Below are 15,812 nucleotides of genomic sequence, written 5' to 3' on the forward strand. Positions count from 1 at the left end.
TTTTTTTTTTTGCATTCTATATTATTAATTAATTAAATTGTGGCCTTTGTTATTATAAATGTAATGATTCATTAAACTATATTATGTAATATATTTTGACTTTTATGACTGAATTTTTATACTTGACTACTATGTTACGTGTTCATGTCCCCTTGTACCAATTTTTCTAACACAGCAAAATTTATAGGAAACCTGGATACCAGAAAGCCACAGGCAACAAAACTGATTTATTATCAGTATATATAGATAGGTGAACAGCATATAATTAACCTTCCACAATATTTTTACCATTGTGAATTGGTAATTATATTACAGTATCCTTTGAAAAAAAAGTCTCAAAATTTAACTTCCCTTGCCACAGAAGCTATTTTGAAGTGTCATATTATTCATTAAGCATTAATTAAAGAACAGCAGGATAATTAGTAGAATCATCAATATTACAAGAAACATTAGATTGCTCCAGAAAGGGGTAATTTAACTAGAAACACTTTAAATTTTTTCATGGAGTGCTGGTGATAGATTAAGAAAACAAAACAAAAGGAAGCAAAACTCCACTAAGGGGACGTAGACTGTAAATCATTGTTTGGATATGGGTACTTTTGTCTTTATTTTGTTAAGGAAAAACAATAGGGCTTAATTAGGCTCAGTAACTCCCTAAAGGTACAGATGTAATAGCCAGTTTCTGAGAAGGCAAAAGTCTTCTAATTCTCATAAAAAGAAATGCTCTGTCATTAGTCCAATGTAGCTCTGATTAATATGTCACAGTGGGTTTGAAATCACTGTCTGTTCCCTGCAAGCTTTATACTCAAGGTATGAATTCAGAACAACCATCCTATTTGAAAGTTAGCCATTGCTTGGGGTTCTCTATCAATATCTTATCAAGTGCAGCCTCAGTTATACCTCTAAACAACATTTTAGGAACAATGTTGGTAAGTATATGAGAATAGCCGTGACCTCCGTATTTCGTCAGCCGATGCTTCGTATGTATGTCATGTGCCATCAGAATTCTATCTTCATAGCCCTCATCCACCAGAAGACGTACCCTGTGAAAAAATGTTAACTCATTATATGGCATCGGTCTCACGTTTACAATTTTCAGGGTGCTTTAAACTTTTTACTCATAAACCTATTGTGTTATCATAAAGATACCGTCTTCCCTTGCGGCACGTGTCCTGGGAGACCCTTAATAAATATTGTGTGGTGATGATGAAGATATTACCGCGTCCTAGTAGGAACATGATCCTTATTCCCTGCACACAGAAATCCGTAGCTTGTGATATTTATGACGATGCCTGGCAATCCTGCATTAAAGACAGCTTCTAATAGGATGTGCCAGTTTGAATAAATGGCCACTTTAGCATTTTATTAAATAACTTTATTCTGGAATTGTACCCAGCTCTCCATTCTAAAATGCCTCGCTTAGTCGACCCATTTTTCAGATTTCATTCTCTCTGTCTCTCCTTTTTCTCCTAGCAAATAAAATCAATGACTGTTTGTGATTAAAATAGGGAAACAAAAGGAATCTTTGTACAAGTAAAACATTCTGAGAGTAAAATCAGTTGGTTTGAAAATGAAGGGCATATGATGAGCTTGATAGTTATTTTTTAAAATTAATTTTATTGAAGTCTAGTTGGTTTACAATGTTGTGTTAATTTCTGCTGTACAGCAAAGTGACCCCATTATACATATATATATTCTTTTTCATATTCTTTTCCATTATGGTTTATCACAGGGTATTGAATATAGTTCCCTGTGCTATACGGTAGGACCTTGTTGTTTATCCATCCTATACATAATAGTTTGCATCTGCTCACCCCAAACTCCCAATCCTTCCCTCCCCGACCCTGCACCCCCTTGGCAACCACAAGTCTGTTCTCTCTGTCTGTGAGTCTGTTTCCGTTTCGTAGATAGGTTCATTTGTGTCATATTTTAGACGCTAGTCATTTTTAAAAGGTCAGTTACGGTCCCTCTGCACTAGTGCTTTTGAAGCCGATGGGAATTCTGACTTAGTAGTAGTCTGGGAGCATTGGATTAAATTGGCCAATAAAAATTTACTCTTTCTTCCTTCCATTTCATTAAGATTGCTCTAAATAATGAGCTGTTCCTTTAAATTTATAGTCAGTTGACTGCAGAATGGCTTCCCGCCTATTGTCTAAACATCTAATCCTCTTGGCTTTGTTAAGTGCTGTCATCTGTAATGTGAGCCGGTCACCTCCTGACAGCCAGCATCTGCACAGGTCTGGACCCTGGGCAGTGTCTGCCGTGACTTCCATGGGTCTCTGATGGCAGGAGGTGCAGCTTGGAGACCGTGGCCGTCCTCTGGCATTTTCTGTCTTGTCTTGTCGATCCCTAGATTTCCAAATGGATCTAGATGGATGGGCAGCGCCTTCCGCCAAGGGCTAATTATCTGAAAGGTATCTTTTTGGTTTCAATAGCATTTCTCGGCATTCTAGTGCATGAGTCATACTTAATAACTACTACGGCAAGCAAACTGTGGGCCACCACATCAAAAAACTCGAGCACAAAGCCTTGCCCTCTGAGAACACACATTTTAAAAGAAATTATGCTTAAAGATTAGATCTGGTGTTTGCAGGCCAAAGGAATGTCAGAAAAGAGCCATCCTGGGTGTTTTGTCTAGAGATCTGCATTCACCTCACATGTACCTCAGGTGTGTCTTAAGAGTACTTAGAATGCTAGCTGTGCCACCATCATTATTTGCTTCTTTCTTTCTTTATATTTTTTTTGGTGTTTTTTGTTTGTTTGTTTGTTTTTGTTTATTTATTTATTTATGGCTGTGTTGGGTCTTCGTTTCTGTGCGAGGGCTTTCTCTAGTTGCGGCAAGTGGGGGCCACTCTTCATCGCGGTGCGCGGGCCTCCCACCGTCGCGGCCTCTCCTGTTGCGGAGCACAGGCTCCAGACGCGCAGGCTCAGTAGTTGTGGCGCACGGGCTTAGTTGCTCCGCGGCATGTGGGATCTTCCCAGACCAGGGCTCGAACCCGTGTCCCCTGCATTGGCAGGCAGATTCTCAATCACTGCACCACCAGGGAAGCCCCTTTATTTTTATTGAAGTATAGTTGATGTACAATAGTATATGTTACAGATGTACAGTATAGTGATTCACAAGTTTTAAAGGTTATACTCCATTTATAGTTATTATAAAATATTGGCTATATTCCCTATGTCGTACAATATATCCTTGTAGCTTATTTCATACATAATAGTTTATACCTCTTAATCCCCTACCTCTGAATTCCCTATATCCCTACCTACCCTTATATAGGGGTAGGGCATTATCTGCCTCTTTACAATTTGTATAATGTCCAAAAGTCCTGATAGGAAGTTACTTTTGGAACGAATTCTCTTTAAGGGAATTATTTAAGGCAGTTATATGATCGTTTATGAAAAAAGAGAAAGATTTGACAGATGCATGCACGGTGCTGAAACTTAGTGTGACAAACCTTGATCCGCAACTGAAAAGGAGTATCACCTTACAGGAAATTTTAGGGTACACTTTCCCCGGTATATTTTCTGAGCCTTTCTCAACATTTTTGTCTCTTTTCCTTGTCTGAGAAAAAGAGATATCTTATTACTGCAGAGGCACATTTGTGTAAACAAATTCCTGTAAGAGGCCTGTGTCATATCCTGAAGCACAAGGTCACTGAATGGTGCAGTAGTGAGGAAAGATACTCATTTCAAAATGGGAACCCTTAGAGCTCATTAAGTCAAGAATCTGGAGACTAGTTATCTCATGAGAAAGAATGTTCTGGCTCTAGAAACATAATTATATCCTGACTATCAAGAAAACTGCCTTGTCACTCCTAAAATAAGAGATCGTCTCACATGCTGCGCCATTGTGTAGAAGAACAGTATTTAGAGAGAGACCGCCAGAAGGAAGGAACCACTACAGATGAGAAGACAAAAAATCACAGTAATTATAGAAATACAAATGAGTTAGTGTTTTGCAAACAAATATTAGAGAGAGACTACAAAGTGTGAAAAGGCAGAGATATAATAAGATTGAGAAATGGAGCAGAAGATTGAAAACAGGTGTTAGACACAGAATTTCTGGTGCTGAAAACCAGAGGTAGGCAGAAACGTGCTTCTCTGTTCTTGCACTTCAAAGCTTTACTGAGGCTCACTCAGAGAAGGACTGCTGATGAATAACGAAAATCAGGTGCCCAGGAGGTAGGTACAAGGGGATACACACACAACCCAAAATTCATTTAGTAATTACCATGAGCTGTACTTGAGTCCAGGGACTTAATGCATGGCTTTAATTTACAGAGATTAAGGATGCATACATACACAGATACATTGATATACACAAACACACACGCACATGTATATATACTTTTTGATGTATTTCCATACATCTAGAATGTTTACATTTAGCTCAATGAAAGCTCATATCTCCATAGACCTCCCTCTGCAGATTCCCTCTTTTATTCCAGGTCTAGGAGTGTCATGGAAAGCACAGGGGTGGAGAAGATACAGCTCACTGCCATAAACGGGCTTAGAGAAACAAAGTAGGTCCTGGGAGCAAACTTCCTATTTCCAAGATGAATTGTAAAACGTGTGTTGAGGGCATTCATCAGGAAATCATGGTTTTGAGGTCATGAAAGATGAGAAAGGTCTACACAGCACCCCATTTTAAATTCCAGAGAATATTCACCTCTGAGTATGGTCCAAGCTAGTAGGGCTCTTAGGAAACCTGTTTGCCTGTATTGAATGGTACTCCTGGGCAAGGAAATGAAAATCATAAAACAAAACAAACAAACAAACCAATAAATCTGTTTATCAAAGAACTGGTTTGAGTAGTAGAAAAAAAAAAAAAAATGCCCTAGCGATTCTGGTCAGAACAGTCAAAGCAGTTTGCTCATGTAGAGCTGAGTGTCTCTATATTTATATACAAAACTACTGTAACATCAATCAACTCTCTCTGATGATATTAAACTTGAAGCCTATTTTACTGTTAATAAGCTCATCAAGGAGGTGTGCCAGTACACAGGGACAGTAGCAGGCGTACATGTAAAGATTGACTTCCTGGGGGAAAGACCCTAAGGCTGTCTCAGCTGTGGCCACTGGCTCAAGACCTCCCCCTCAAACCCAATGTACATGTGTTCAACTCCTGCTACTTGAGCCTCACAGTTTCTGGACATCACTTCTCTGCTCCAGTTTGGCTTACTCCCATTCCAACCAGTTTTCTACAGTCAGGACCCTGTTCTGCTCCTTGTCATCATGGAGAACCAGTTCCACTCAACCTTCCTTTTCCCACTCTGACCAAGAGTTCCATCCTTCTACTTTTTCACTCACCTTCTTCCACTATCTGTATTCACCCACTTGCTTCAAGCATCCAGGGATTTGCCCCTGCTATGTTATTCCTGGACATCTCTCCATCTCTCTCTCTACACTTTTCTTCCCTCCAGCTTGGACCTCCTGACCCTCATCTCAACCCCTCCGTGGTGCCCCCAGTATCAACCACGTTTTTCGGACATAATCCCAACCCTCAGGCTCTCTGTCTCCATCTTCTACTTCTACTCACAAAATTCTTTGGTCCTACTACCAAAACACAAAACATTTTTTAGGAAACTACTCACCAAATCATGCACATTGGTGCCGATAGACAGTCATGCAGTCATGATGTCTGGCCTCCACTGGGTCTTCCACACAACAGTGTCTCTCTCATTCATTCACCATCCACTCTCAGCCTTCATCCTCCTCTACAAGGTCCTGCCCTGAATCCATTCCTTCCTTCTCAGGAGATGACCATGTCTCCTTCACAGGCGCCCTAGAGATCACACGGGACCATCTGTCCTCAGTTTCCTGTTCCTCTCACCAAAACACTGTTCCCCACTCACTCCATTACCTGCCTCACCTGCACTCATTTCCATGGAGAAAGTATACTTCCTTTCAACCAACTTCCTATCTGCTGCCCAGATTCCATCTCTTTGTCTCCTTAGGAGCCTTCATCTGTATCTCTTACCTGTCCAGATTTTTTTTAGGTTAACATTGACTGACCACTTCCATAGTCTACCCCAGACACTCAGCTAAAAACTGCATATTTATTTCATATAAATTCTATAATAACCCTGTAGATCAGGCACGACTTCCCTGGATTCATTCTCTCTGTCTCCTCACAAAACCTTCCTTTGGTCTTGTCTGCACTTCTAGCTCCAGCCCTCCAGCCCTGCTTCCCTTTACTATCAAGCTTCTTGAAAGAGTAGCCTCTGTCCTCTTCGTCACCTTCTACTTGTTCCTCAAGGCTTTTCTGCCAAGACTGCACTTATTGACTGAAATAAAAACTTCCTGGGCTTCCCTGGTGGCGCAGTGGTTAAGAATCCATCTGCCAATGCAGGGGACACGGGTTCAAGCCCTGGTCCGGGAAGATCCCACATGCCACCAAGCAACTAAGGCCGTGCGCCACAACTACTGAGCCTGTGCTCTAGAGCCCGGGAGCCACAACTACTGAGTCCGCGTGCCTAGAGCCCGAGCTCCGCAACAAGAGAAGCCACCGCGATGAGAAGCCCGCGCACCGCAATGAAGAGCAGCCCCCGCTCGCCGCAACTAGAGAAAGCCCGTGTGCAGCAACAAAGACCCAACATAGCCAAAAATAAAATTAAAAAAAAACAAAACAAAACACAACTTCCTGATTGTGAAATCCAATGGATACTTTTCAGTCTTTATCTCACTTGATATCTGCCACCTATTACAAGTGTTCAAGCCCTTCTGCTTTAAGTATTCTTCTCCAACAACTTTCATAACAATGCATTTCCCTGATATTCTTAACGCTTTGAAAATTTCTCAACCTGTCTCTGAGGGTCTGTTCCTGAGTTCATCCCGTAAATGTTGGTGGTCACCAGGGCTCTGTCCTCATTCTCTTCTCTGAGTGATCTCAGTCATTCCCGTGCTTCCAACTGTCACATGTAAGCCAACAATGTCTCGATTTATGTCCAAGTCTCTGTCCTGAGCATCCTGAGCCCTTATCCCAGGGCCCCACCAGATAGAAACACTATATTCCCAAGATAAAGTCATCCTGTCAATCCCAAATCTATTTCTCCTCCCAGATTCCCTAACTTGGTGCATTCAGTCTTCATATCACCATGTAACCAAGACAAACCAGGTAGCATCCAGCCTTGACTCCCGAAGTTTTCCACTTGGTTGCTGAGAATGACTTGTACAGTTATTTGCTTTCACCCCCAAAATATTGGACAATTTTGAGAGGTTGGATTTTACATAATGTTTGACCTTTAGACATTATACTTATAACCTGTAAGTTGCAGTCACCTCTTTAGTGAATATTTTTAGTAAAGCATTTCAAAAATTCATTATAGGAGGTTAGGACCTCAGGTGTGGTCAACCTGAGAAAGAAACAGCTTACTTCGTTAAGAATAAAAAGAGGGAAATGTCTTTTGTTCTTTTATTGTCAGAGCAGAGATTGAGTATTGTCTGTATTTCTTATCAGCTGCCCATCTGCACTGAACTTCTAAGGCTTTGCGAAGCTTTTGCCTACTTAGGCTGATTCATTTTCTCCTCAAAATAATATATAGAGATTTGCCTTCCTGAAACAGCATCGATATATTTTTCTCTGCAAGCCCCTGGTTCCGCCTGCTTACTGTTTTCTGAATCTTTGCTAATACCCACCCAGATAAGAAAATCCAAAAGAGATGGTAAAAGGAAATACCATGAGAGATTTCATCATGTTTACCTTTTAATTCTTTTATTATCATTGGGCATGTCAATATCCGGGTTGAATTGATAATGAAAAAGTTCACTTCCAAAGAGATCATATTCCAAGTAACAGCCAAGTTGAGCAAACTCCAGTAGTTCCCTCTTGTCAAGGAGAGTCCTAGAGACAATAAGACAGACATATTGTTACTCTTAAGAGCATATTTTCCAGGTACTTCCCTGGTGGCCCAGGGGTTAAGACTCCAAGCTTCTAAATGCAGGGACACCAATTTGATCCCTGGTCGGGGAACTAAGATCCCACATGCCACGTGGTGTGGCCAAAAACAAACAAAAAAACAAGAGCATGTTTTTCACGTATACAGATTCAAAGTTTTAAGCACACTATGTACTGGAATGTAGTTGAAATCAAGTAAAAGAACTTTTGAGTTGGCTTTTATGATGTGATTATAAAATAGTTCAATTTGTTACCAGAAATTAGGGAAAATTCCCATCCAAAAGGGAGTGTTCCCATCTCAAGGACTTGGGAACTATAGACATTTTAATTATGCTGCCATCTCCAAACCAATTTTGTAATTCTTTTTCAGAATTGTCTTCAGGACATGCTCCGTATTCCTTTGAAAATCCTTAGTGGGACTGCTGTGAACTGTGGAAACTATCAGAGGAAATTTGGCATCAGGACTGGAGAATTAGGTGAGTAATACTGATCTGGATAAAACAGGAAGCCAAGGTAAGGTAACAGGGCGATTTTCTTGTGAAGATCATAAAGTTGTTCTAAAATTAATTCCAAAGCATATGTGAATATCATTGCAATTTTTTTTAAAAAAGGAGGGGCAATACGCCTACAGATATTTATGTTCTGGTGTGTTTATTTTTTAAACAGAATTTATTATTTTATGATAATTTTATGGCTATCTTCTCACTAGAGATGATAGTAAAAATATCACTCTTTGTAAGACTATGTAAATGAATGGGAAAAGGAGAAAAGTATAGGATGAGTGCAGGCTCCAGACAGAAGAGTCGAGTCTGAAACAAGAGTAGATTATCTCAAGAAGTTGAGACTCTAACAAGTAAAAAGGATGCCTAAAATTAACCCCCAAAATGCCATCATAGAGATTCAAGCACAGAGAGAAATAGGAAAGAAAGAAAGAAAAAAATCCTACCAGGAGGCAATATGGAGAAAATGTGAAGGAAAAAATATACCTCATTAAACATTGTGTGAAGGGAGTTAAGGACCTAGAGGAAGGAAGTGATTGTTTGGGATCCAAAATGGGCTTGGAGAAAAGTTGCAACGTCAGATAATCCTTGTCTTATTAGGGTTTTATCCATTCTGATATCCTATTACTTTGGCAATGCCAGGATGCAAGGATTAAAGCACTATTGTATGTCTATAAATCTGCTTCTGAGAGGCCAGAAGTATTTTCAAAGCCTCTCTTCCAAACCCTAGGAGGACCAATTAAGCCTCTGTGTCCGAGTGTGAGAGGATTCTGCTGTCCTGGGCTGCTGCCGGGAAGTTGGCTCTTGACTTTCACTCTGAGGCATCATATCGTAGCTGGCTCCTTTTTATTCTCTTCACCAATTTAGCGTAACTTAGAGTTCACGATGTTGTTTTAGGCAGGGAGGCTAAAAAAATCTTTCCTTTATGCTATAAAATGCACATTAGCTCTGTGCTACCTTCTATTAATACCACTCCTTTTCTATCTTCTTACCATGGAGACCATTTTTGCTTCCAAAATTACTAGGCTAAAAGAATATGTGTTTTACTATAGTAAACATATTCTGTTTTCCCCAAAGAACCATGCTTAAAAATGAAATATACACAATTAAAATAACATAAGGGGGAAGAGATAAGTTTAGTATTTTTTTCCTTTTCTAAAATTTTTTATTATTTTTGTCTGTGTTGGGTCTTCGTTGCTGCGCACGGGCTTTCTCTAGTTGTGGCGAGCGGGAGCTACTCTTCATTGAGGTGCACAGGCTTCTCATTGCGGTGGCTTCTCTTGTTGCGGAGCACGGGCTCTAGGGCGCGCAGGCTTCAGTAGTTGCAGCACGTGGGCTCAGTAGTTGTGGCTCATGGGCTCTAGAGCGCAGGCTCAGTAGTTGTGGTGCATGGGCTTAGTTGCTTCATGGCATGTGGGATCTTCCCAGACCAGGGATCGAACCTGTGTCCCCTGCATTGGCAGGTGATTCTTAACCACTGCACTACTAGGGAAGTCCCACTGCTACATATTTTATCCTCAAAGGACATTTTCCAGAATTACATTGACTTTGTGTGCACATCGTGTTTTTTAATTTTTATTCTGAAATGTAGTTCCCTCCCCGCAGTACCCTCAAAAATTGCACTTGAAAAATGGAAGTTATCCAAAAAAGTAAGAAAGGATTACTTTGTGGAGGTCTTCAATCAGTAGCTCAAAGCATAACGACATATAATAGACAGGATTTGACCATTACAGTTATTCTGGATATTTCTAATGATATGGTCAGAGGAGGAGAAGGAACTATATTAATTGTGACCATTGCTTACTTTCTTACTAGGAGCCTGATGTTGCTCTAAGCCTCTTACAAATACTAAGCATATGGCATATGTTAAGGGTCTTCTATAATGAGGTCCTCTCTCCTGAAGTTCAGACTTGCACGCCTAATTGTCTGCTTGCCATCTCTACTTGGATGTCTGATAGGCAATGCAAGCTTAACATGCCTTGAACTAAACCCCTCATGTCCTGCCCCAAACCAGCTGCTCCAACTAAGTTGAGGCAACTCCATCCATCCAGTGCTCAGGCCAAAAATCTTGGAGCTTTCTCCTCTTTCTTCCTCTGAATCACTCTACATCTAGCCCATCAAGATAGACTTTTGGTTTGACTTTCAAAATAGGACCAGAATCCAAATATGTCACCACCTCCCCTGCTACCCTCCTGGTCCAAAACACCATCTTCTCTTGCAGGATCCCTGCAATAGATTCCCAAGTACTCTCCCTACTTCTCTACCTTTGCTCTGTTACAGTCTATTCCAATACAGCAACCAAAATCTATCTACACACCTAAGTCAGATCAGGTCTCTCCTCCGCTCACAACCCGCCAATAGCTCCCCATTTCCCTCCAAGAAAAAGCCAGGGCCTTACAGTGGCCCACGAGGCCCTGAGTGATCTTCCTGGATGTGGTCTTCCAGAAACCTCATCTCAGAGAGGGATGGGGAACGTAGGCATCCAGATCTCCAGATGTCAATTATATATAAATCCTGCCTGTACTGGAAATGTTATCTGAAGAAGGGCACCGTAGGCAGAGATCACTTTCTAGAGGAAGACGAACATGTTCAATAAGATGCATCTACACATGTAAGTTTCAAATGTAATCCCTGGGAATTCTTACCCTGTAGAACAGCACGTAGAAAGGAGTGTGTCTTTGAGGGAAATGGTCCCTCTGTAAAACACTCTTAAAAATTTCACAGTCATATGTAGGCGAGAAGATTTCAGAAAAGAAGCAATTAAGCTGATATTTTGACCATCAGGAGAATGCAGTTTAAAAAGGAGGCAGACAAATTTGCTGTCATTAAAAAGCCAGGATTAAAAAAAAAAAAAAAAGCCAGGATAAATATACATATATACACACACACACATACATATACATATGTATGTACATACATACATATTATTATTATTAGTGACATTTGATGATGTGACACACCCTAGATAACTGAACATTAGTGTGAAGGCAACTAAGAAATGAGTGCACTTAAATTCTCCCTATTGAAGGAGGAAACATAGTGTAAAATCCATGGGAAAAAGTAGCTCAATGATCAGACATACTTTTCAGAAGACAGCCCTGAAAATAAAATGAGTTTGGTATTAGATATTAATGAGGCGGTAGGATGGAGAAGTAGGTGAAGCAAGAAAATAAAACACTTAATAATCCTCAGGCAATAAAGACGGCCCTATCTCATTTAATCCTTACAAAAACTACATGAGAAAAGTACGATCATCCCCATTTTATAGATGAGGAAACTAAGTCTCAGAAAAGCTTGTAAGTCTCAACTTCCCAAATGAGGAGTTGGTGAGTAAATGCAAATGCGTTCATCTTCAGAAGCCATGTTCTTAGACCCTGCTGCCGCTTTTGTGATGACTGCATTCACCCGCCTCAGCTGCTCCATTCCTTACGTCAGCACTTACCTATGGAGAAATACACCACATCACAAAAGCATCTCACCTTGCGCCGTGAATGTCTAACAAGGTGACTTAACTACATTAAACTGACATTCAGCTGGATGACTTCCAGGGACTGTCAAGGTGCTACTGAAGTTGCATTTATGCATGTGACTTTTTTTCACTTGGAGAAAGGATTGACCCCAGATGTCAAAATGGCACCAGGGGAAAATGTACTCTGCTTGACGTCTGTCAGAAGAGGATTAAACGAAGGTCCTGCCCCTCAGTGATCTCACAGCACTTCTTATAAGCGTGAAGGTGTCAACCGCAGCCAGTTTTCCTCATTCCGTATTCTATATCCATGAATAATTATATTCTTTCTTATTCCAGTCTTCCCCAGCCTTTAAGGTATATATCTTTCACCTCTTGCCCTAAATAGTCCGTGAGGTGACTGTGAGATGCAGAAGAGCTACTGCATTTCACGCTGGAGAAAGTCCCTTCTTCCAGGTGAATGAAGTTGATTGCAATGTCATTTGTAAAATATCCTGAGATTTCCCAAGAGGAAGATGAGATGTTTGAATCAAGTATTTGTTCTTGTTATTCATATTATATCATTTCTTCTGTTGCATGTTTGACACTTTTGCTCTTCCACCAGTAAACAGATTCTCTCTATGTAAGGAACAGGCTTATATTTATGACAAATATATTGCTATTAACTAAGAAAATGGTTCTCTGATGCCATTTGGCTCTCTTCATTTTCAGAATATGGTTATCACGTACATACATGTTTTAAGGCCAGTACTAAAACGCAAGACAGTTGATTCTGTTTTTCAAACCTCTTTATAGTCTAGATCTGATCCAAGAGCTGAGGGGTGTAGTTTAATGTCAAAATGCAGCCTGAGTGGGAACAAGGAAGTCTGTGTGAAGAGATAATTTAGACAAGGATCTGTGCGCTCTCTGGGAAGCAAGAACTAAGAAGCAGAGGAAAGGATATAACACGTGGTGTAATCAAGATGATGACATTACCTAACATTTGTCTTGGGTTTTTACAGTTTCAAAATACTCGCAAATACATGATTTCATCTCATACGTTCAAGCACACCTTCATGAATTAATTCAGCAAACATTTACTGTCTTGTGCTATCGCCTACCTCGTGCTAGCGTTTGTGCTGGGAATACTCCTATGAATAAGAAATTTAAGCTGCTGTCTCAAAGAACTGAAAGTCTAGGGAAGGAGATAGATATTTAAATTAATAATTACAATTAAATGTGTTGAAAGCTTTTTATAGTACAAATACATACAAAGTATTATGAAAGAATAATGAAAGAGGCGACTCCTTTGAGTTGAGTCTTGAAGAAAACTATTCAGATGTAGGTTGGTGGGGTTTAAGTGTCCGGTGAGGGATGGATAATCCAGAAGAACACCTATTGAGAGGTAAAAGAGCTTGTCATTTCTAGAAGATAAGGCTGTAATTTATCAGAGCTAAAGTGCATGAGGGGAGACGCATCTATCCATCCATCCATCCACCCACCCACCCACCCATCCATCTAATAAGAAATTGTTGATCATCTACTTACTATGAAGTATGAGCTGGGGAAAAAAAGACAAATAATACAGGGTCTCATCCTTCAAGAAGATCAGTGTCTATTAGGGAAAAGAGACATGGAAACAAATAATGGCTTTTCAGACCTTACCAAGTCTAAGAAAGTACTACTAGGAACTGGGTTGACAAAAAGAAGGAGATATCAGACACTGCTTGGCTCATCCAGGAAAAGCTTCATAGAGAAGAAAATCTCTGATGAGTGGTATATTGAAGAAAGACTCTGCCTAGTAGATCAGAGAACAGGGTATTTCCACCAGACGGACTATGTTGTGTGAGAAGCATGTAAGAACACTCAGCACAGGTTACTCAAAGTCATGGTCAGTGTGGCTTTAGCCCAGATTCTGCCTATGCACTAGAGAGGGTGGGAGATGAGATGGAGAGTGGGTGGGGACCAGATGACCAAGATATTTGGATTTTGTGCTGAAGGTGACACAGAACCACTGAAGGATCGTAAATCAGGGTGGGGGAATGTAATCAGATTTGTGTTTGCAAAGACCCAAATGATGGCAATTTGGAGGCTAGATTAGGGAGCAAAGCTAAGGGCGTGGTTCCTGTTTGGAGACAGTTACAGTAGTTCAGGTGACAATGAGGACCTGAATTAAGTGAACAACAGAGGAATGGACCAGAGGGGCTGTATTTGGAGGTCTCAGTGTGGTAGACAGGTTTTAACATGGGGGTGCAGAGGGGAGGGGACTTTAGACTAACATCTGGGCGAATAATACTGTCATTGACCAGAATAGGGCAAGAAGGAAGAGTAAGCGATGGGACACGGTCCCCATAGTGACAGAAGTGTAGAAGGAGAATCAAGGGCCTGCCACGGGCAGTTCATTAGATGTTGGCATCATTAAATGCTACCACGAGCATGGAAAGGGCAGGTTCTGAAACTCATAATGAACTGGTGAAATACTGATGCTGCATATTAACATGATTGCAGAAATGAGGAAACTAAAGCCTGGGTCTTTTCAGTGATCAAGAACCCAGGAATTCCAGGAACTCCTAGGCTAGTGCACTTCCCATTATACTGTGCAGGGACTTTGTTGGAATTCATCAGCTACTCCAGTCTGTGAATTCCAGGGCCTGAAGGGTAAGCACTGTGAGTGTTGCTGTATTTTGAGACTGGACTAGCTCAGGGCCTGACACATACAGAAGCACAGAATTATCTTCAGTGCCAAAACTTATGAACTTGACCAAGTAATTAAAAAAAATTTTTTTAACTTAAAAATACGATAATAAGGAGATGCTTATATATAACTGATTTATTTAAAACAATGTTTAATTGTAATGACTGATTATTATAAAAATTGTTTACCACAAAAGAGCTCCAAAAAAATCCTGTCTCCCTCTTCACTGCATTTCTTAATTTAAAACCAGTGAGTATTTGTACAGATAGTGTCATGTGGGATTCTTTATAATTTTATGAGAGTTCTTCAGCAACTACTTAAAAGAATTTTTAAATGCACCTAGAATTGTTGATGTAACAACCTAAAATAATTTTTTAAATATTTCTAATACAATGTTTAAAAGAAGTTAATATATAAATTACTATAACCTAATAAATCCAATGTTAATATAATTTTAAGACACTATTCACGTATATTTCTATACTATTAACTGGCAGTTGCAACTTACAAAATCTGAAAAATTCTTAATTGATGAATTTCAATTAATTTATTTTTTAATGTCAAAAATAGAAACTGAATAGAATGAAGTAAGTTTTTAATATACGGCCTAAACATCGTCTGTGGCTAGAAAGTATAATTTATTACTTCAATTAAATATTTACCAGGAACTCTGGTTTCACACAAACTCAAAACCATCAATTCAGATGGTGCATTCACATTAATATACTAGTTTATTCCCATATATGTAGGTATTTTAAAGATTCTTTTGTCTTTTTTAGAGGATTTTTTTGTGATAAAGCATTACTTTTATGGCACAGTCTTTTCAACTGTAGAGAGTAACTGGGAATGAAAAGCAATAGAAAAATAATTCAGATTGCAATGTATTTATTTTACATATTCTCATTATCTATATCTGAACAGGCATCTTCCTCCCACGTGATTCATCTCTCTTCTTGGGTCTTTATCGTACAGAGATGTTTAATGATGTCATAGGAGGGAATGACGTCACATTTTCAATATTATGACATAAGTGTAGGCTTGAGGAAAAGGAACAGATGGCTGCAAGAGAAAAAAACCCTTGTTTAAATTACACCAAAACCAGAAGTTGGCTCTGAATTGCGAAATGTAATTAAAACCTCATTTTAAAATGGATTTCACAGTTTATCCACCCTAGGAAGAGCTTTTTACCATATGAACTTTCCAGCTACCACAGAGCACAAAAGAGGTTGCGTTTTTCATGTAAGCGATACACAGTTCAAGGAATGATGGTAT

The 15,812-nt window shown here is 39.8% G+C and overlaps 1 protein-coding gene across 1 annotated transcript in view; it reads right to left on the minus strand.

Annotated features, from left to right (window-relative positions):
* Positions 1 to 208: 208 nt before the first annotated feature.
* The window catches only part of PTER (phosphotriesterase related), a 66,575-nt gene continuing 50,971 nt past the window's right edge, over positions 209 to 15,812 (minus strand). Inside the window, exons 4-5 of the mRNA XM_036843195.1 lie at positions 7,706 to 7,846; positions 209 to 1,043 (exon numbers count right to left, since the gene is read on the minus strand). Coding sequence (XP_036699090.1) covers positions 833 to 1,043; positions 7,706 to 7,846 — 352 coding nt within the window. The 3' untranslated portion in view covers positions 209 to 832. The remainder of the gene's footprint in view (positions 1,044 to 7,705; positions 7,847 to 15,812) is intronic.

This window comes from Balaenoptera musculus, chromosome 2 (assembly GCF_009873245.2).
Source record: "Balaenoptera musculus isolate JJ_BM4_2016_0621 chromosome 2, mBalMus1.pri.v3, whole genome shotgun sequence".
In the NCBI taxonomy this organism is placed as follows: domain Eukaryota; kingdom Metazoa; phylum Chordata; class Mammalia; order Artiodactyla; family Balaenopteridae; genus Balaenoptera; species Balaenoptera musculus.